Here is a 22,358-nt window from a genome sequence, read left to right on the forward strand (position 1 = left end):
AGGCATAACATTTGTATTTATTGTACCCAGTAAATTTTTTATTGGGTCAACTTCCTTTAATAATCAGCCAAAGCACTCTGTTCTCAAGGCTGAACCAATTTTTTTTTTTTTTTTTTTTTTGAGACAGAGTCTCACTCTGTTGCCCAGGCTAGAGTGAGTGCCGTGGCGTCAGCCTAGCTCACAGCAACCTCAAACTCCTGAGCTCAAGCGATCCTCCTGTCTCAGCCTCCCGAGTAGCTGGGACTACAGGCATGCGCCACCATGCCCGGCTAATTTTTTTTCTATATATATTTTTAGCTGTCCATATAATTTGTTTCTAGTTTTGGTAGAGGTGGGGTCTCGCTCTTGCTCAGGCTGGTCTCGAACTCCTGAGCTCAAACGATCCGCCCACCTCGGCCTCCCAGAGTGCTAGGATTACAGGCGTGAGCCACCGCGCCCGGCCAAGGCTGAACCAATTTTATACTCAAGAAGTACAAAGTAATTTTAAAAATTATATTAAATTATAAAGTTTATACAAGCAGTAAAATTATAATATAATCAAGAAAGTAGATTTGATATAAAAATTTTTGAGCTTTGGTGACTAGTTTTCTTGATCTCAAAGTCGATTTTAGGTTAGAGAAATTTCTAATTGAACATAAACCCATTTCAAACTTACAACTGAAATAGGTACATTTATAGACTTCACATAATTCTGAAGCTCTAGAATTAACACATTTCCAGGCTTAATGCTTCACATTAGTTTAGAATTTTCATAGCCTAGCCCTATCATACATGATAATCTCTATGTGAAAGGATAAAGAGGAAAGCTAAGATTTTTCAGTTTTCAGTCTGAGGCTGATGGAAACGTCTATAATACACAGACCTTGTCCAGAGAGACAACATACAAAAGGTGAGCATATCTTACAGCTGAACAAGTGCTCCCAACAGGTGTTTTTTTTTAGTATTCTTAAAAGTACACATCAAGCATAGCATGACTATACTTCGCGAATTTTTATTCTCAATTTAATCTAATAGAGGATTTGTGCCATAACTAATCTTTTTAAAAAATGAAAACAAATGGCAAAAATGATTTACTTTCACAGTCCACTATGCTAAAGCAAAAGATGTTTGTATTATAGCATACTGGTAATATAATTAACATTAGTAACAGTTCAAACTATATATAAAATCACATCTTACTTGGAAACAAGGATTATACTTAATGGTTTATGGTGCCATGCTTTGAACACACAAGGATGCAAACATTCACTCACCATATACATCGGGGATCCACACAGTGTTGCAGCCATCATGTTACTATGTAGGTAACGAGCAAAACCAAAATCCGCTATTTCACAAAATAAAAATTAGAAAGACAAATGATACCTTTGCTCACACTTAACACAGATCAAGACTCTTCACGACACAAGAAGGCACAAAAGAACTATGAAAAATAAACAGCTTATTGAATAAGACTGTCCACCAAAGGAAAGAGTAGCTACTACAATTTCAACAGCTAAAAAACAATACTAATCAACTGCATAAGTCATACTAATTTTGTAACCAAGGCGCACCAAACTTTGCAAGTGAAAGCGCTAATTATAGTAAATGCTTCATTAATATAGCTCTCATTAAATACAAATACCAGATATAGAACTTTCACTGTTTTTCCTAACCTGTTTCAGATAATTTTGAGATAGCACAAAAAAAAAAAAAAAAAAAAAATGCCAAAGGCTGAACTAGATGATCTCTTAGATCCGCACGTCAAAACCTCACGAGCTGTAAAGAATCAGTGTTATTAATTTGCTGCCAGTCACCGTATTACATCAACTTCCCCCTCGAGAGAAGCAGGATTTGCTGCTGGGATTCATACTTAGAGCTCCTACTATGAGCCCTTTGGCCCTGATTTAGCATATGCTGCCAATAATGTAAAGGATACACATGTCTAAACAGACCTCACTTATCTCAATAAACATTTCAAATTGCATCAATAAAATCCATCTTTCTAACCAAGCTAAATTACAATTATCTAAAAATGCTGAGTCTCAAAAATGTCCTTTTCATGAAACAATGCATGGGTGTTTACCTATTTTGATGCGAATGCCACTGACACTTGACTTCCTGCGATTGGCGTAAGACAGCAAGATGTTCTGTGGTTTGAGATCCCTGTGGATTATTCCTTTGCTGTGCAGGATTCGCATGGCAGCTGCAATCTGATGCAGAAACACTCTGATAGTATCTTCACTGAGAGTTCCTTTAGCTGGTACAAAAGGAGTCATATAAATATTTAAGCACACAAAATTAAATACCATCTGCATATTCCATCAACAGAATTGAGTTATGAAGGAGAGCATGAAGGGAATAAGGAACTAGAATTCACATTCACTTTTTTACTTTAATAATTGAAGTCTATGGAGGGATAATAGATTTCTCAAAAACTGTAATCAATCTGTTGTAAAGAGAACTGATTTGCATTTTCCTCTTGTTTTCACTTTTCCCTTATGTCTTTATTGCTGAAGGTATCCGCGTGACTCTGAACACAATAGGTGCTCAACAAATGTGAATATCCTTTACAAGCCAAAAAATAAGCTCCCCTTCGTATTAGTCAAATATCTGGAATAAATGCTTGTGTTTAATTCCAAGTGTTACAAGCACAAACTAAAAACAGGAGAAATCCTTGACCAGAGAGACCTGGACGCTATTGCCCCTTGTACCTGTTAGCAATCTGTGTTCCTGCATCTTCTCTTTCCTTTTATCTCTCCCAATGTCCAACACCTCTGTCCCACCATATCACCTTTCATTACTAAAGACACCTTTAAGAATAAATGTTTTAACCTGTGTCCAGTACTATAAAAAGGTAGCACGAAAATTATCTGGCGATAGTCATATTCAACACTACAATATTTCTGTGTAGGCCAGAGCATGTAATGGTTAAAGCCTGATTTGGAGTCAGGCTGCCGTCTTTCAAATCCCAGCTCTGCCACTTACTGCGTGACCCTGGAGGACAATCCCTCTGTGCCTATTTCCTCATCTATAAAAGGTTGATAATGACGCTAACCACATGAGATTGATGTGACAATTAAACAAAACAGTTAATAAGACTTTAGGAAAAGGTCTAACACATAATAAACAGTCAAATGTAGTAAATATGCAAATATGAACTTTTTATTACAGTGGATCTAAAAATCACAATTCTTTGAATCTACTCTAAGGATTTAATATCCATGAACCTATTTAAATCCTTTGTGAACACACTTGTGGCCATATAATTTAGAATATGCTCCACATAACCTTTCCATTTGTAATTAAGACAGACAAAAATAACATTGACACCTGGAATAAGTGAAATATTATGGTTTTAAAATCATTTTAATGACATGTTAAGTGACATTTATATGTTCTTAACCTCTTCAAATAAAATAATTCTTCATGGTTTAAAAATTACCAAATACTTTTTTCAGTGAGGCCTATTCTTAACCTATCTTCCTTCTTTAATTCTTTGGGATTCTTTTCCTGATACTCATTGTAAAAAAAAAAAAAAAAATTCAGGATGCACTAAAAACATATCAAAAGAGAAATGTTCTGTAATCTCATCTTTGGAGATGAACACTGTTAAAAATTAGGAGTGCACTCTTTTTTTTTGAGACAGAGTCTCACTCTGTTGCCCGGGCAAGACTGCTGTGGCGTCAGCCTAGCTCACAGCAACCTCAAACTCCTGGGCTCAAGCAATCCTTCTGCTTCAGCCTCCTGAGTATCTGGGACTACAGGCATGTGCCGCCATGCCCGGCTAATTTTTTCTATATATTTTTAGTTGTCCGGCTAATTTCTTTCTGTTTTTAGCAGAGACAGGTCTTGCTCTTGCTCAGGCTGATCTCAAACTCCTGAGCTCAAAACGATCCTCCCACCTCGGCCTCCCCGAGTGCTATGATTACAGGCATGAGCCACAAGGCCGGCCAGGAGTGCACTCTTTCAGATCTACTTTCTTACAAATGCCTATATACATATATTATTGCATATGAGTGAGTGGGCAAAATCAACTACTAGAGCTTAATTTTTGTAGTTTTACTTAAATTACATTGCAACAACTGAAATTGATAGGCTGGGTCTGGTGGCTCACGTTTGTAATCCTAGCACTTTGGGAGGCTGAGGGAGAAGGATTGCTTGAGGTCAGGAGTTGGAGACCAGCCTGAGCAACATAGTGAGACCCCATCTCTACAAAAAACAGAAAAGTTAGCTGGGTGTGGTGACGTGCACCGGTAGACCCAGCTACTTAGGAGGCTGAGGCAGAAGGATCACTTGAGCCCAGGAGTCTGAGGTTGCAGTGAGCTATGATGACACCACTGTACTCTACCCCAGGCAATAGAGTGAGAGACCTTCTCTCAAAAAAAAAAAAAAAAAATTGATAATATATTTTATTTCATTTCATTCATTTTCATTTTAAGGCTTAGAATAATTTTGTCACTTTAAAATGATTGCAGTTGCTTAGAACTTGTATCTTTGCCCCATGACACACGATTGAGTACACCTGAAACATGATTCAGAGTCCAAATGCTAACACTGTTCCCACGGGGGGGAAAGCAGTGACCTGGCATAGGCTGTTTCTGAGCACAAACTGCAACAAAAATGTACATATTTCCATGAATGTAGGATGTGTACCTCTTGACACAATCCCAGAAACAAATTTCCATGTTAAAAACCTTATATTTTAAAAGGCCAGGCACAGTGGCTCATATCTATAATCCTAGTACTTCTGAGAGGCCAAAGTAGGAGACTCCCTGGAGGCCAGGAGCTCAAGACCAGCCTGAACAACATAGCGAGACCCCTGTCTCAACAAAAAACTAGCCCAGCACCATGGCACGTGCCTATAATCCCAGCTACTCGGGAGGCTGAGACAGGAGGTTCACTTAGGACCAGGAGTTGGAGGTTGCAGTGAATTATGATGATACCACTACACTCTAGCCTCAGCATGTCTCCAAATAAACAAACAAAACTTTATATTTTAAAAGGTGTCGTCAATACCAAAACTCTTTTGAAGGAATTTTTGAGCAAGCTAACACTGAGAGAATAAGCTTAGCCATAGCTGCCACGCTTAGTATATTCTGCTGTTATTAATGTTAAAGTACAACTTATTAATTTAGAATTTGTTTTACTTTAAACTTGCAAATAACAGAATTTGTTTTCTACCTTTTGGAAGTGTGAAAGGCATTTTGTTTCACAGAGCAAATAAAAAGATTAAATGACCATGCTGTGATACAATAGTATTTAACCTTCTAGACATCCCAGACCTTCTAGAACAGTACTCTCCAATAGGAATATAATGTGGCCACACATGCAACTTTCAATCTCTTAGTGGCCACATTTTAAAAAGTGAAAAGACATAAATGCAATTATTAATATATGTTTAACCCAATACATCCAAAATATTACCATTTCAACTTGTAATGAATATTTTAAAAATCAGAGATTTATTTCATCCTGATGAAGTATCCACAATCCAGTGTGCATTTTACAATTGTAGCACATGTCAATTTGGACTTGCCCACAATTTAAGAGCCCAATGCGGTCAGTGGTTACTGTACGGAACAAACAGCGTAGCTCTAGACAATGCCCTAAGGACCAGAATTTCTTTCCTATGTCTTCAAAAGTGTTTTCAAACTACAAGGGATTCCCTTAAGGACTGTGGTGGAGAAGGACCAGGGAGAAGATAAAAAACCAAAATCGTACAGCAATTAAGTGACGTGAATGCTGGAACTATTAATAGAACCGTGCTTTCCTGGCTGCCCCCCACTCAAGCTCTTAGGCCTTCACTATTGGGTCTCCCGTTCTAACAATATTGCTCTGGAATATCAAATACAGAGTTCAACAAAACTGCTGTCAAAATTAACTTAAATCTACTACACCAGTAATAGTGCTCATATAGGTGAATGATACGTCTGTTAATGAAGGAAACTGACACTGTAACGAGAGCTCTACGCTGGGAAGTGCCACCCAGTCTGACTCCAGTAGAAAAAGGTACTTTCACCGGAAATACTAAGGACGTCGGGAACTCAAGACTTGGAGACGGATGAGAAGACAGAGCAGGGTACTTTCTAGCTTCAACTCCTTTCCACCAGCAGTGAACGCAAGTGCCTGTCTCACTGCATTCTACCTACTAATAAATGACATTGGGTAACTTTTTTTTTTTTACTAAACTGACATTTTGGCCGGGCGTGGTGGCTCACGCCTATAATCCTAGCACTCTGGGAGGCCGAGGTGGGCGGATCGTTTGAGCTCAGGAGTTCGAGACCAGCCTGAGCAAGAGCGAGACCCCATCTCTACTAAAAATAGAAAGAAATTATATAGACAGCTAAAAATATATATAGAAAAAATTAGCCGGGCATGGTGGCACATGCCTGTAGTCCCAGCTACTCGGGAGGCTGAGACAGGAGGATCCCTTGAGCTCAGGAGTTTGAGGTTGCTGTGAGCTAGGCTAACGCCACGGCACTCACTCTAGCCTGGGCAACAGAGTGAGACTCTGTCTCAAAAAAAAAAAAAAAAAAAGAAAAAAAAGAAACTAAACTGACATTTTTTAAACTACCAAATTCAGAACAATGTTTGTCTCTAGCGAAAGGACAAGAATGGGACTACAGAAAGGTTTACAGGGAGCTTCAACAGTATTTTTAATTCCTTTTTAAATTGGTGGGGGCGTATACCTGTGTTCTTTATGTTTTTCTCCACACAGTTTTTGAATGTCAGCAATATTCTGTATTTTAAAGATTTTAAAGTCTGATTTTTAATTGCACTCTCCCTGATTACTAAGAGAAATTAAACTTTTTAAAATTTTTTTATTTGTTTCAGGAGCTGTCACAAGTTATAAACATTTTAAATACATTGTTTCTATTTTATAAATAGTCCATACCCTTTGTGTGTCTATCCATTGAGATCTTAAGTATTTTTACTGTGATCTATCTAATAGATCTTTTTGCATATTTCCCTTGTATCTTTTAAGGAATAAACAAGGAGGTGCTAGCCTTATCTAGCATCATTAAAATAAAATACTTTGGAGGGACAAAATTTGATCTGAATGCTTCAAAGTCCTACATGAATACATTTTGGGTACAGAATTTCAAGCATCATCTAGTACTAAAATCTTACTTCTGTGCCACAAAATAATTTCTGTGTTACCTTTATCCCTGATAATGTTGTTGGGTTTTTTTAATTACAAGAAATGTTCACTTAAATACATTCTTGGATACATTCTTCCACTATGATTTTTTTTTTATTTTGAGAGAAACGAAAGGGACTAAAGGTTCACTGATGGCAACGCAGTTGAGCCATTTGAAGGAGAGAAATTCTATTTGGTTTCTTCTCTCATGGGGAGAGGACCCACCTCTTAAACACTGTCAGAGAGAGAAAGACGCAAAAAGTAAGTACTTATACACAAGTTTAGGAACAAAACCACAACAAACAACAATTGGTCAACAAAGTGACAAGTTAAACAAATAACACGAATATTTATTGAATGTTTCTTATACAAGTGCAGGAAACAGGGGTAGCATATTTCATAAGTACCTCTCAGGATTAAACAGAGTATGGTACTATCTTTATCGAACATTTGAACCATTGACACACACACAAAATTACCTTGCAAATAATCTGCCAGGTCTCCACCATTGCAATACTGATATATAAAAGAAAAATAACTAAAATAAGGACAGTGATTCAAGATTAATTCAATCTATTCTCAGTTAATTTTAATTAAAAAATCATTTGTACATACTGTAATGTAAATCAAGTCTAAAAATTATAATGATTATGGAATCAAAATTTTTAAAATTTTATATTCTTCTAGTAAAATCTAAATCATTGAATCAAATTTACTAATTCAAAATTTCAAATAATAATCTACTGTCAATTTTAAAGTACACATTAATCAACAGGAATTTGAAATAAATTAAACAGAACTTGTATACTACCTACCTCCATCACCAAAAAGACAGAGTTGGGTAATTCCTGAAAAGTAAACAAATGGCATTTAGAGAAAAAAATTAAACATAAAATTTGAAAATGATAGTTAATAAAAATATTACATTCATTATTAAACTAGTAAAATATCATCACAAAATCTATTAGAAAACGAAATTAAAATTCCCAACATGATTTCAGTTTCTCCTCTTCCCAAAGCCAAATCAAGTTTTGATAACACTAATGTAGTCATCAACATGTTCAATTCTGTTTACAGAAAGAACTACCTAAAACAATATCTAGAATAAAAGACACGATAAATTTACCACTTGTGAAAAAAGGAACGATTTTTTGGTCCTTGGGAAAACACTTCCATTTTGAAAACTTTGATTTGACAGAATCCTCCCTAGCAACATTAAATGTACAATCTGACTCCCGGAACACATGACCCAGGATGCTCAGTTTTCTGTTTTTCTGGTTTTTATGTTTATTTGGGCAATCACATTAATATGGAATTGTTGGCAAAGGGAAATGTTTTATCACATGTTACCAAGACATGTTCCAAGATTTTAAGGAAATGACTTGAAGAATTTTATAAAGTCTTTCAAATCCACATAGCTCCAGGTGTGCTGCTTGCTTAAGTAATTCAAAGATTGATTAGCTGGCTCCTCAATGATAATTTTTAGAATGTTAACTAAATTTCAAATTAGGCTTCCCTATGGCTTAACTGGAGCCAGTGCTCAAATGTGAGTCACAAGATAGCTCTTCCATGCAGCACTTGGCTTTGTCAAGATCCTAAATTCAAAGACAGCTGTTCTATGGGAAAACACAGGATGAGGGAAGGTAGCAAGAGGGCGGGTCTAGAGCAGTACTGCTCAGAGTGCGGCTCAAGAACCAGTGCCAATCAGAAAATCGTGTGGTACCGGCCCACAATGAGACAATTACAGAAACTAAAAGTAAGCATTTGAAAATGTTCAAAACAACCTGACAAGATAATTTTATGTTGGCTGAATTTAATAATACAAACTTTGGAATATTCACATATACGCCCTTTTTTATTTCACTTTTATAATAATTCATTTTTACTGGATTTTATAAAAGTATCACCTCACAGAGGTTTCAAGAACCAGTGCTTCGTGACTGCCTGGCCAGGGTGACTGTGGGATGAGAAGCGACACAAGCGGCTGCTGCAAGGTTGTCTCACCACATTCCCCGAGGGGCTGGATGCCAGAAGTTAAGACCTGAATACTAAACTACGTCTGTAAGAAGCTTGGCGACTGGGGTGATCCGCTTCACTTATTTCTCAAGAGGACTAGATAAAAAATTGAAATACATCATGCCCAATTCTTTGACCCCAGAGGTATATGGAAATTCAGAAGAATGATGGTGCCATTTGCTCTCTACTGAGGAACAGGAGGCACAGCGGGATCCCACGCATGGAGTGCCAAGCTACAAGCCTAACACAGACGCCTGGGTTCCCCACCAGCAGCACTCCCACAATAAACCAGGAAGGAGGTGGACAACAGCCAGCTCCCAGCAAGCTAGAAGATCAAGTCTGCAAAAAATAAATACTTCCTCACATCAGAAATAAAAACAAAAAAATGTATTTTTGAGAATTAAAATCATCTCTATTGTGAACCAGAGTTTTCATCACAAAACCTAATCAAATCCAGTCCAAAATATCCTACAGCCCCTAAAAATGCTGAGAAATCATTAAACACTGGCAATTTCGAACAATATTTTCTTCTCTTCAAGTATAAAAATATGATCTCAAATGAGTGCTGTTTAATAATAGCACTAATTTTCTATGAAGAGAAAAGAGAGCTAGAAATTCTTAAGAAGAGGCCGAACAGCCATAAATAATTTCTGTTCACTTAATATGAAGAGGTCAAATTCCCATCTTAATATTGACAATTTTGGAGTTATATATAACCATTTAGTTTTCTCCACTCATTCATTTACTCATTCAATAAGTAACAAATGAAATAGAAATACTTTAATATCCTCGATTTGTCATGCAAACTTTCCTCTGTCTACCTTCAAAGCAGTGAAAATCTCCACAGATTCAATCATTCTTTATCTTGACGGTCCCTCCCCCTTTCAAGTACCCCTTTCCAAAACGGTGCCCATTTTTTTAAATAAAGCACTTAAATCATCTGGAGCATGAGTAGCTTGCAAGGGCCAGGAGAGAGTCAGCAAAACAAAAAAGGTTTTCTTTTTTTAAAACAGAATTAATCATATGTAGACATACCGAAACTCAAACAGTACTGGGGCACTGGAGAAGAACTCAGAAAAGACATACTTGTTGGATCAGAGAGGCTGAGAGGTGAGGCCCATACGACCTGTGAGCCAGACCACCGAGCGTCTGCCATGGCTACCCACATGAGCACCCAGCTTTCCTGATATCAAGAAATCCTCACCCTCCACTCCTCGGCAGCACTTCCGTCAACAAACTTACAGACATAGGGATTTCATTCTATCATTCCCTTACATATATACAGATATAAACACACACACACACACACACACACACGTAACATATGTATTTATATATTTTTGCCCATGGCTCCTAGCTCGTAACTCCCATATCCCTTGTTATGATGTTGGGGTGCTTTAGGCCCTTAGGCTAAGCAGGCTTCAGCAAACAGAAAATCTCTCTGGGATCTGCTCCTGCTCTCCTTTTACCTGCCTGACACAGGACTCTAATCTTCCCCCACCTTTCTGATTATAGGGTTTTTTTTTTCCTTTTTTTTGTAAATGGGGTTTACTGATTATCTTAAGATCCTCATTCCAGAGAGGGTCTTGCTCCACAACCTGGAGGAAGAAATGCTACTCAGGCCAAGAAGACTCTGAACAAACAAGTCTTGCCGGGTTTCCCCACTCTGTCTAGGAGTATTAAATCATACCCTTTTTGTCCAATCACATTTCTACACAGTTGTCTGCACTTTAATCATGCCTATTCAACAACGTCACCTAAAAGGCCCAAGAGGGCAGGATATGGAGAGCTTCTGGACAGCTGGACATGTGGAGGTTCCCAGAGGGCGATGCATCCAAGGAGGGTGTGGAAGCTCCACGCCCCTTCTCCCATGCCTGGCCCCATACATCTCTTCACCTGCATCCTTTGTGATAAACTAGCAGACCTAAGTGTTTCCCTGAGTCCTATGAGCCACTCTGGCAAGTTAATTGAATCCAAAGAGGGACTCATGGGACCCCCAACTTGAAGTCTGTTAATCAGAAGTACCAGAGGCCCGAACTTGAGGCTAGCGGAGCACGGCGGGTATCACCAGGTAGTGTCTAGTGTCAGAAAAGAACTGAGTTGGAGGACATCTAGCTAGTGTCCGCTGCAGAACTGACTGCCTGCTTGCTGGCGGGGAGAAATCCCCCCACATTTGATCACAGAAGTCTTGTGTTGATTGTTGTTGAGTGAGAGATTAGAAAAACTCTTTAAGTGTTTCTTTTCCTCAGAATTATCAACAATCGTATGCCAACATGTAAAAATTTAGATGAAATGAACAAATTGAAAAACAACTTGTTTGATGAAAAAAACAACTAAAACTGACAAGAAATAGAAAATTTGAAAGGGCCCATATCTATTAAATAAATTATATTATAATTAAAAACCTTTTCACAAAGAAATTCTCAAGTTTTAATGTAATCCCATTCAAAATCCAAGGAGGTTTAATATATGTGGAAATAAATAAGATGATTCTAAAATTTATGTGGAAATTAAAAAGGCCAAAATAACTACAAATAATCTAGAGGAAGAAAAACAGAAATTGGAGGACTTATATAAGTAGATATCAACACTTAATATAAAACTATGGTAAGAAAAACAGTTTGGTAAGGCTGAGAGGACAGAAGAGGGAGGCTAGAAATGGGTCCACACACACACGGCCACTCATTTATGAGACACCGCAGTGCAGAGGGGAAAGGGCATCTGTTCATAGACGGCGATGGGCCAACTGGCTGCCCGTTTGCAAAACTAAATGAGTCCTGACCCCCGTCTCATACCACATACAAAACTCAGGCAGATTACACAGCTAAATGTGAAAGGCAAAACAAAGATTTTAGGGAAAACACGGGAGAATGTCTTCATGACTCTAGGAAAGGTAGGGAAAGTCATCTTAAATATGACACAAAGCACTAAATATAAAAGGAGGAAACAATAAACTGGATATTAAAACTGAGAATTTCTGTTCATCAAAAGAAAATCATTAAAAGAGTAAAATGGCAAGTCACAGTGCAGCATAAGTCATTTATAATGCACATATATGGCAAAGTACTCATGTCCACAATATATAAAGAAGTCCAATAAATTAACAACAAAAAGACAGACAATGCAATAGAAAAACAGACAAGAGACTCCCACAGGAATTTCAAAAAGAAAATATTTAAATGGCTAGTAAACTTACAAAAAATACTTCTATCAGGAGTCATCAGGAAAACACTAATTAAAACCAAAATTAGATACCTCACCAAAATGGCAAAAACTGCCAAGTGTTGGCAAGGATACAGAGCAACTGGAACTGCCAAACACCTGCTGGTGAGAGTACAAAGCAATCCACTGGCAGCAGCTACTACAGCTGGCCCTACACTTACCCTGTGATTCATACATTCCTCTCCCAGAGATCGTCCCTTACAAGATCTGTTTCAACACAAAGCAATGGTGAGGCGAGAACTGAAGGAGAAAACACGGCAACAGGCCATTTTCACTACTTCTGCCTGGCCTCTTACGGGGCACTGGAGTAGGGAGAATGTTAAATAATATAAAAGATTTGGAAAGAAATCCTCAATACAGGGACAATTTTTAAAAACGCATTTGTTTAAAAAAAAGCTGAGTGCATGTAGACATGCATATATGCATCAAAAATAAGTCTTGGGCACACAACAGTGGTTTCTTCTGGAAAAAGGAAATAAAGAAGAATGAGAGGGCATCTATTTTTTTACTTTATATACTGCTAGACCACTTGAATTGTTTTTATACTGAGGGCCTATTACTTGGATAATTTTAAAAATAAAACAAATTAAAAAATAAAAGTCAAATAGCATGAGTAGATGGTTCTCTCTAGCAGAATTCAGATGCCTGGAAGTAGAAGTAGGAAAAAACAACAGCCTGATCTAAAACAACAGAAAAGAAGTAAACAGAAAGATTCAGCCAGGCACAGTGTTTCATGCCTGCAATCCCAGCTGTTTGGGAGGCTGAGGTGGGCGGATTGCTTGAGGCCAGCAGTTCCAGACTAGCCTGGGCAACATGGCAAGACCTCATCTCTAAAAAATAAAAAAAGATTCAAAGAAAAATTCCTGGTTTCTAAGACCCAAATCCTCACATCTCTCTACTTACTACATTTCTTAATCCATTCTCTACCCCTCAGGCGACTCCTACGGGTTATTCTCATAGGAAAAGAGGAAAGAAACACCATGGCTACAATCCTCAGGCTCATCTCCCTTGGGGTTACCTCGTACTAGACTGCCTCATGGCATCCTGTAAGTAGGGCTGGGATTATCATCAGCGCTTTAGTGAGAGGGTGCTGGTAATGTGGAAAAAGTGGCTTGCTCAACATCCTAAGTTGAGCTTGCTACAAAAACAGTACTTCAACCCCAAGTTTCCTTATTCATATCCAGGGCTCTTCCTCTTAGATCATTTCTTAGTCCAGTTAGGCTATAACAAGCCGCCACAGATTGCATAGCTTGGTAATTTATCTCTCCTAGTCTGGAGGCTGGGAAGTACATCAAGGCACAGGCAGTTCAGCGTCTGGTGAGGGCCCACTTCTAGCTCATAGTTCTTCTGGCTGTGTGGTGGAAGGAGCAAGGGAGCCCTTTGGGATCTCTTTCATAAGGGTACTAATCCCATTCATGAGGGCTCCACCCTCATGACCTAATCACCTCCCAAAGTCCCCACCTCCGAATACCATCACCTTGGGGGATAGGATTTCAACTTAAGAATTCTGGAAGGACAGGAACATGGTCTGAATCCACAGCAGACCATGATCTAAAAAAACCTAGGGATGCAAAATACAGTATATGAAAGCCAGCTAGCTTACTGACCTGACACAAACCAACATAGATTTGCGGAAAAACCTTTGCCTTAATCTGTATCTCAATAATACTAACTGCACCAAAGGTTGCAAAAATACTCAGAATACATAACACTGATCTCAGATTTATAAACTGATTACTCAGTACTCACCTAATCCGAACCTGATTTGCTATAATTCTTCCATTTCACCTTTGTGCAGTGGCAGCATCGTACCCAATGAGGTTTATCCGAGGCACAATTATTGCTACTCGAAAACTTTTCCCAATACCCCACCTGCCCTCACGACTTGTAATATAGTCAGTACTGGCAATTTTTGACAGTCTCTACGGGGACTGAATAAAAAATAAATAAATGGCCTTAAATCTTAACTCTTTGTAACAGTGCTACAGAAGATATTAACCTCTCCTGCAGTTATCCTCAAAACCAGGTAAAGGCTGGGATACCTGGCTGGGTTTTCTGGAAAATAAGTTAAGTCCCTATATCATCCCTTTGCACATAAATTCCAGAGATCAAAAATATAAATGCAAAAAAGTAAAACCATAAATACTAGAAGAAAACATGGGGGACCATTTTTATAATCTCAGGGTAGAAAAATCCTTCTATGATATGAAACTTAGGGATCATTAAAGAACAGGTAGATAAATTCTACCGTGTAAGAATTTCCATACATCAAAAAGAAGCTAAAATAAGACCAAAAAAAAAAAAAAAAAAAAAGCCCAGACAAAATGGGAAGAATATCTCAATACATCTGACAAAGAGCTGTCAACTCTGATTCCCTCTTCTTTACCTCCTGTAGCCAAGTGTCCAACTCCTATCAATTCCATCTTCTAAACATCTTACCAATCTGTCCAGGCCTCTTTGTCTCCAATGATGCCATCATTCTCTCTCATCCAGATGTACATAACTGTTTTAATAACTGCATAATATTTCATAGTGTGGTTCTATCACTGTTTATTCAACCATTCCCTAAGGAACATTCACTTGTTCGGAGTGTTGGCCACGTTATGCAATGCTACATTAATGATTCTTGGACATACATTCTAATTCTCGTGCTTTTATGGCTATGGGATAGATGTCCAGACATCAAGGTTGCTTAGTAACAGGGATATCTATTTTTAATGGAAATGTATATTCTTTTTAATTAAAATATTTTTAAACTGCCTACTACATCGTAACTGCCTATGACATACCAGCATAGCAGTCAGCAAACATTTAAATGCCCTGTTCTGGCCAGGTGTGGTGGCTCACATATGTAATCCTAACACTTTGGGTGGCCAAGGCGGGAGGATTGCTTGAGGCCAGGAGTTCAAAACCAGCTCCGGCTATATAGAGAGACCTCACCTCTACAAAAAATTTAAAAATTAGCCAGGCATGGTGGCGCATGCCTATAGTCCCAGCTATTCAGGAGGCTGAGACAGGAGAATCTCTTGAGCCCAGGAGTTTGCGGCAGCCGTGAGCTATGATTGTGCCATTGCATTCCAGCCTGGGCAACAGAGCAAGACTCTGACTCTAAAATAAATAAATACATAAATTAATAAACAACCAAATAAATAAATGCCCTGTTTTCTTTAAGCTTAAATTCTTAGGGGGAAGGGTCAAGGAAGAGAAAAATAAACAAAAGAAGTATAAACAGTATGCCAGAGGGTGAAGTGCTTTGAAAGAAAACATAAAAAAATGACATAGAGAGTGCTTGAGATGGGGACTGCAATTTTATTTAGGGTGACTAAAAAGGCTTCACTGAGAACATAATCTGTGAGTAAAGACCTAACAAAGGTTGGGGGAATACATATGAAATATGTCTGTCCATACTATAGAGACAGCTGTACAGTGTACAGTAAATCTGGAGGAAGAAGGTCCTAGGCAAAAGGGAAAAGGGGGCAACGGTCCAGGGTATGGAGCACTCTGGGAAGCACAAGGAGGTGTGTGTGGACGGAGCAAAAGCAGCAAGGTGCAAAGAAACGGGAGATGGAGTCAGAGATAATCGGGTTGGACAGTGTTAATAAGGACTTCGGCTTTTACTCGGATAAAAATGGGAGCCACTGCAGGACTCCGAGCAGAGCAGCAGCATGTCCTGACTCGCACTCTCGTGGCCATGCTGGAATATTCTTAAGGGGGATGGAAGCAAAAGGACAGAAACAGGTACTGCCAGACAACGTTCCAAAAGTGTTTTAATAATTTACATTTCCACAAGCGACACATGAGAATATTGTACACTGCTCCCTCTCTCAACTCTACCAGTAAGAATTACTGCACTTTTAAGTTTTGCCAATTGGATGGGTGAGAAGTGACATCTCGCTGTTACTTTAATTTACATCTCCCTGACTATTTATCCAAGAGTATCGGTTATTAGCCATTTTTATTTCTCTTATGAAAACTAACAATTTATATTCTTTGTTTATTTTCTCTTTGGATTGTCTTTTCTTTACCAATTTGTGAGATGATTTACATGTTTTAGATCTTAGCCTGTCATCTGTTGTGTTGTAAATATTGTCTCAAACTATAATTTGTCAATGGCGTTTTTTTTGCATTTTATAGAGGTATAATTTGCATACACTAACCCACCTGATTAGTGAGTTGTGTGGTCCAGTGAGTTGTGACAAATGTGTACACCCAAGTAACTACCTTGCCAATCAAAAGATGTAACATTTCCATCACCCAAGTTTTCTCCTGCCCCTCTGTCATCAATCCCTGCTACCAAGAGGCAACATCTGTTCTAATTCTATCACCCTTGCTTAGTTCTCTCTTCCTGAAATTCACAAAAACAGAATCACACAGTAGCAGTATTTGCCTGGCTTCTTTTTCTCAACAGAATGTTTGAGATTCATATGTTATGGCATGTATCATTTTTTTCTTTTTATGGATGTCAGTTTGTCCACTGTATTATTTTCTTTGTAAAACAAGTTTAAAATTTTTGTATGTCCCTATTATAGCTTCAGAGTTTATCTTGATTTTAAATGTCTTTCTATCTCTTAGATTATATAGTCATCTAAATATTATTTTAAGATTGTGATCTAATAAAAAAAAAATAAAAATAAAATTATAATCATTTGAACAACAACAACAAAAAGATTGTGATCTATCATCTATTTTATATATTTACGCCTTTAATTCATTTGGAAATTATTTTGGAAAATGATGAGAAGAAGGTTCCAACTTTATTTTTTCTCAGATGTCTCAGTTTTGCCAGCACTATTAAATGAATCATCCTTTTCTTGCTACACTAAGATTACCAAGAGGTAGAAATTGATCCAGACCAAAAACTATCATACAGGTAAGTATTCCTAATTGACAATATTTATGTCATACCTAGAATGCTCAAGATTTATCTTTTGAAAAACACACATGATATCACTCTCCTGCTTTTAAAACTCTTCAACGGCTTTGCTCCGTCTGTAGAATAAAGACCAGATCTGGCCCCGACTAGCCTCTCCAGCACCATCTCACACTACTCTCCCTCTCTCATTCTTGTACTCCCGGCACACTGGCCTTCTGGTTCCCAGATTCAGAGATCTTTCCTGTCTGTGGTCTTTACGCTTGTTCTTCTCCCACCAACCCCCAGCCTCGCCTTCTCCTACTGTTCTATCAAGTCTATTTAAACATCAGTTCTTCAGGGATCACTCCCCAGCCCCACTCCTCTAACTCCCATATTGCTTCCTCCAAACCGCTCTAACAGTTCTACTTTACAGCACCTGGCACGCTTAGAAATAGTAACTATATGCTTGATGTCATCTTCCCCAGTTACACTGTAAGCGCCACAAGGACAAGGTCCTTTTCTATTTTGCTCACCACTATACTCCTGTACACCTCACTAACTGGCTTAAGAAAGACTGATCACAAAGACATCAGTAAGAAAAATGAACACAACAGAAACATCACATGACAGTAAAGGGAATGTCACAGAAGAAATATGAAAAGGCAAATAGGCCAAGTACAGTGGCTCATGCCTGTAATCCTAGCACATTGGGAGACTGAGGCAGGAGGACTGCTTGAGGCCAGGAGTTCGAGACCAGCCTGAGCAAGAGCGAGATGTCGTCTCTACAAAAAATAGGAAAATTAGCCAGGCATGGTGGCATGTTCCTGTAGTCCCAGCTACTCAGGAGGCTGAGGCAGGAGGATCAATTGAGCCCAGGATTTTGAGATTTCAGTGAGCTATGATGATGCCGCTGCACTCTAGCCCAGAAGACAGAGCAAGACCTTGTCTCAAAAGAAAAGGCAAATAAAACAATAAGATGGTCAATGCACTAATGATTTAAGAAATAAAAAACTTAAAACTTGAGATATTTTCTGTCTATGAGATTGCCCCTCCCTAAAAAAAGAGATAGGTCACTATTAATCAAAATTAACTGATATAAACTTTTGGAAGATAAGCTAGTATCTCCGACCAAGCAATTCCACTTCAAGAAATTTATTCTACAAAAACACTATAAAAATAAGCAAACATTATGTACACAGCTCTCTTTGCAGCGCTGTTTCTGACAGGGAAAAATAAGAAACAACCCGAATGGCCATAATTGGGTTTTAAGTAAATAAATTATCATTTAGCCCTATGGTATCATACTGATTATAAAAAGGTATCCAAGATACACTAAGCTTAATAAAACAAGTTGCATTTCTGTACACTACCACTAAGTTTCTCATAATGAAAAGCTTAAAAAATTAAGTATAGATGGCTATAGATTAATACAGAAAATTATAAAAGAAATATACCAAACAGTGATTATTTCTGGGAATTGTCATTTCTTTTCTAATTTATCATTTTGACAATGTTTGATTAACTATGGGCATACAATACTTTTGTAGCTAGAGGGAAAATGCATTTATTAAGTGTCATCTAAACTTAAGCCTGATTTTTATAATGTCAAAAGTTCTCAATTTAAATATGTTCTCGATGTATAAACTCTAGACAGCTCTCCAAAACTAACGGCCAGTAAAAATGATTTTAATTTCAAGTTGATAAAACTACTGCACTAGTCTCTCAATATACTGTACCCCTTGATGAAGAATTAGAATCAAAAAAGCAAATCTGAAATATAAGGTCAGGACTCTGTTTACTTGATAGCCGAATGCTCAAAACTACATTCATTTGACTGATATTTCTTATTTTTATAAATTAGTTCCAGTAGTATACAATGAACAAAATAATAAAACACTTTAATGCAGTCACCTTGAAATTCCTGACCAGTAACTCACGTATTTGAGTATGTTCCTCCTAGTGGCTCACACCTGTAATACTAGCACTTTGGGAGGCTGAGGCAGGATGATCACTTGAGCCCAGGAGTTTGAGGTTGCTGTGAGCTATGGTGATGCCACTGCACTCTAGCTGGGGAGACAGAGTGAGACTGTCTCAAAAAAACCCCACATAATATAAGCCAACTACTTGATCTGGTGCTCCACCCAGAAAACAGTAAATTTCTCCAAAGCTGAGCTCTTAAAAGAATTTCCAAGAGTAACTTTGACTATAAGGAAATTTTGCCTTAGAAGATGACTTTAGAACCCAGCCTTCCCAACTCCAAATAAACTATACCTCTACTGTATGCTATGTCGAAAATCACAGATGTGTCTGGGTAATGGATATGTATAGTGTCCTTGTTTTTATTTATTTTATTTTCTAATATTTCTTCAATTTATAAATGTTGCTTTCATAATAAGAAAAAGCTCTAGTTAATTTTTTAACAGCCCACAATAGTCCTTTCTACATTTATCACAGAAATGCTAGATCTGGTATCAATATTCCTCTACTTGACCCAAAACAGTACTACCTCTATAGCATATTGTCAATTGTTAATAACTTTACTCATGCAGCACATTATTTTAGCCTATTGCTCTACGCTATTTTAAACAATTGCTTATTAATAAACATATAACTTAAGCTATATGTCTTTTCAACAAGAATTAAGGCAATTTTTTATTTCTATTAAGATTCACTTAAATTTGTATGAAACCAAAAAATTATAATTATTATTATTTTTTTTTTAAGAGAGAGTCTGACTCTGTTGCCCAAACTAGAGTGCTGTGGGATCAGCCTAGCTCACAGCAACCTCAAACTCCTGGGCTCAAGCAATCCTCCTGCCTCAGCCTCCCGAGTAGCTGGGACTACAGGCATGCGCCACCATGCCCAGCTAATTTTTTCCTGTATATATTTTTAGTTGTTCATATAATTTCTTTCTATTTTTCAGTAGAGACGGGGTCTCGCTTTTGTTCAGGCTAAACTAAAAAATTATTTTTATTTTAATTTTTTAAAAAATCCAAAATAAGGTACCTGAACATCATAGAGTGCTACAATATTTTCATGCTGAAGTTCCTGTTAAGAAAATCGAGAAAGAAAAATATTTATAGGTATTCCAATAATTTTAATATATTCTGATATGCAAATAAAAATTAAAGTGTATATATAAATATATACTACTTCTAGTATATATACTTCTATTAAAGGACTGAACAATTCAATCTACTAAAGAATAAGAAATGTGCCTGATTAACTCTACTCAGGATTAAATTTTTTTTTCCACCACCATCATTTAGACTCCTAACAAAGTGAGCACTCTCATTTACAAAATAAATGCTATAGTTAGTATGGCCACAGATTTTCTACTAGTCTCCTAAATTTAATATACAATTTTTAACACCAATAAAGGCATGAAATTCCAAAGTGCTTTTTAAAAAGCACATTATAGGCCTGGAAGAAAACGAAGTATAACTCTTAGCTCAAAGAGCTATAATTCTTACCAAAGAGCTCTCCACAGGAAGTAGTTTTGAGGAAAGCTGGTAAGTATGAGATGACGGTTCTATGCTCATATTAGTTTGGAAAACACTGGGTTAAGTACCCTGAAACCAGTTTCTTCATTGTAGACTTTTTCAGACTTTAATGAGCCAGATGCTTCGTGACTCTCCAAGAAGTATTTAGTAAACAGGATTTTCCAAACTTATTTGACCATGGAACCCTCTTTTTTCTCAAAGCATCTCACTTGGATAACAGTGGTTGAGTGATTTACAAAGACCACCTCGAAGAAAAATAACTTTCTTCAACTTATTAAGAAAAAAGACCCCAAGTGCCCCGACTCTCTCCAAAAAACTTAAAATAGTAATGTGAAGAGGGTCAACAGAAGAGGCAAACAATGTGTAAGATGGGTCTGCCTGGCCCGCTTCTCAAACAATAACACAATAACTAGGAGAGAGAAGAAAAGAAATTATGAGAAGCCAAAATCAGTCTTCACAAAATCCCTCTAAGCTTTGGACAAGAGCCACAAACATCTATTCTTAAAAATAGTCTCAGAGTACTTGATGTTTCAAAAAAAATAAAAAAAACCCCAAAAAAACCTGAGTATGCAAAAATGAAAACAACAGTTGAAAATTCCTAAATTTAGGTCCAACTACCGAAATTGCAAAGGATGGCATTTCAAGTTAAGTTTTAACCTAGTGTGAAATACTACATAAAGTAACATACCTTTAAGATTTTAATTTCCTTTCCAAGCAGTATTTGTGATTTTGACAAGTTCTTTTTATTAATACTTTTAATAGCTACCTCCCAATCAGTTTTCTGAAAAAGAAAAACAGTATTACTCCTGGAAATTATTCCACAGAGATAATTCAACAGAAAAAAATCTATAAGCACAAAGATGTTTTTAGCAAATAAATGTACAGCAATAGGGAAAATGGAAAAGAACTTCCAACAGGAGAATGATTTCCTAAATTATAGAATTAACAAAACAATGTCTTACAACATACCTACTAAAAATAATAAATATGAAGACCACATAGTAACTAGCATTAAATGAAAAGAGAATATACTTTACAACCACTTAAAAGTTATGAGAAATGTGGAAACAAACTTGGAGGGTGACATGGTTAATTGAAAACAGTATGTGTTACCTTGGCAGGATTATACTGTATTCTAACTTTTTAAGTTTTAAGTTATTTTCATAATAAATGAAAGATAAGTAGTGTTACTTCACCTGATAAACCACAGACAGCTTACTTTTAACATGCACCTTGGCAACAATCAGAACTGCCAACCTCTTTATGACTGTTTTCTCTCGATGTTGCTTTCCTTAGATTATAAAAACTCGTGTAACCAATACTTGAGAAACAGAAAAGGCTTAAAAAAAATTTTTTTTAAGACTTGAACATGTTTTCACGTTTATTTGGATTGAAAAGGAAGCGTCCACCCATCTTTTCCACTCAGAGCCCTTCCATCCGGCCCAGGAGGGAAGATGGTACGGGGCAGGTGGGGCTGCAGGGGAACCAGTGCTGGGAAAGGTGATACCTCTGAGTGTCAGAAAGCCTCTGGCTAACGGGAAACCCGCCCGTTTTCCGCTGGGTCTGCAATTATCAACCTCGAAGGTGACAGCCCCGGCAGCCCAGGGCGAGGGGGAAAAACCAAAGGTCCGCCCGCACCCGA

At 37.5% G+C, this 22,358-nt stretch overlaps 1 protein-coding gene and 1 non-coding gene across 3 annotated transcripts in view; one reads left to right on the top strand and one right to left on the bottom strand.

Moving 5' to 3' along the window:
• Positions 1–22,358, bottom strand: part of ULK2 (unc-51 like autophagy activating kinase 2) — a 77,433-nt gene that overhangs the window by 54,120 nt on the left and 955 nt on the right. Inside the window, exons 2-7 of one of the 2 annotated variants that reach the window (XM_069483191.1) lie at positions 21,405–21,497; positions 20,220–20,261; positions 7,939–7,971; positions 7,603–7,639; positions 2,066–2,239; positions 1,254–1,327 (exon numbers count right to left, since the gene is read on the bottom strand). In XM_069483191.1, coding sequence (XP_069339292.1) covers positions 1,254–1,327; positions 2,066–2,239; positions 7,603–7,639; positions 7,939–7,971; positions 20,220–20,261; positions 21,405–21,497 — 453 coding nt within the window. Of the gene's footprint in view, positions 1–1,253; positions 1,328–2,065; positions 2,240–7,602; positions 7,640–7,938; positions 7,972–20,219; positions 20,262–21,404; positions 21,498–22,358 lie in introns of those variants that run through there. The other variant, XM_069483192.1, reaches the window with a different exon arrangement.
• LOC138392661 (U4 spliceosomal RNA) lies at positions 14,148–14,292 on the top strand. Its single transcript, XR_011234951.1, has one exon. It is a non-coding gene; the product is annotated as a U4 spliceosomal RNA (small nuclear RNA).

The sequence above is a fragment of the Eulemur rufifrons genome, chromosome 9 (assembly GCF_041146395.1).
Source record: "Eulemur rufifrons isolate Redbay chromosome 9, OSU_ERuf_1, whole genome shotgun sequence".
NCBI classification, from domain to species: domain Eukaryota; kingdom Metazoa; phylum Chordata; class Mammalia; order Primates; family Lemuridae; genus Eulemur; species Eulemur rufifrons.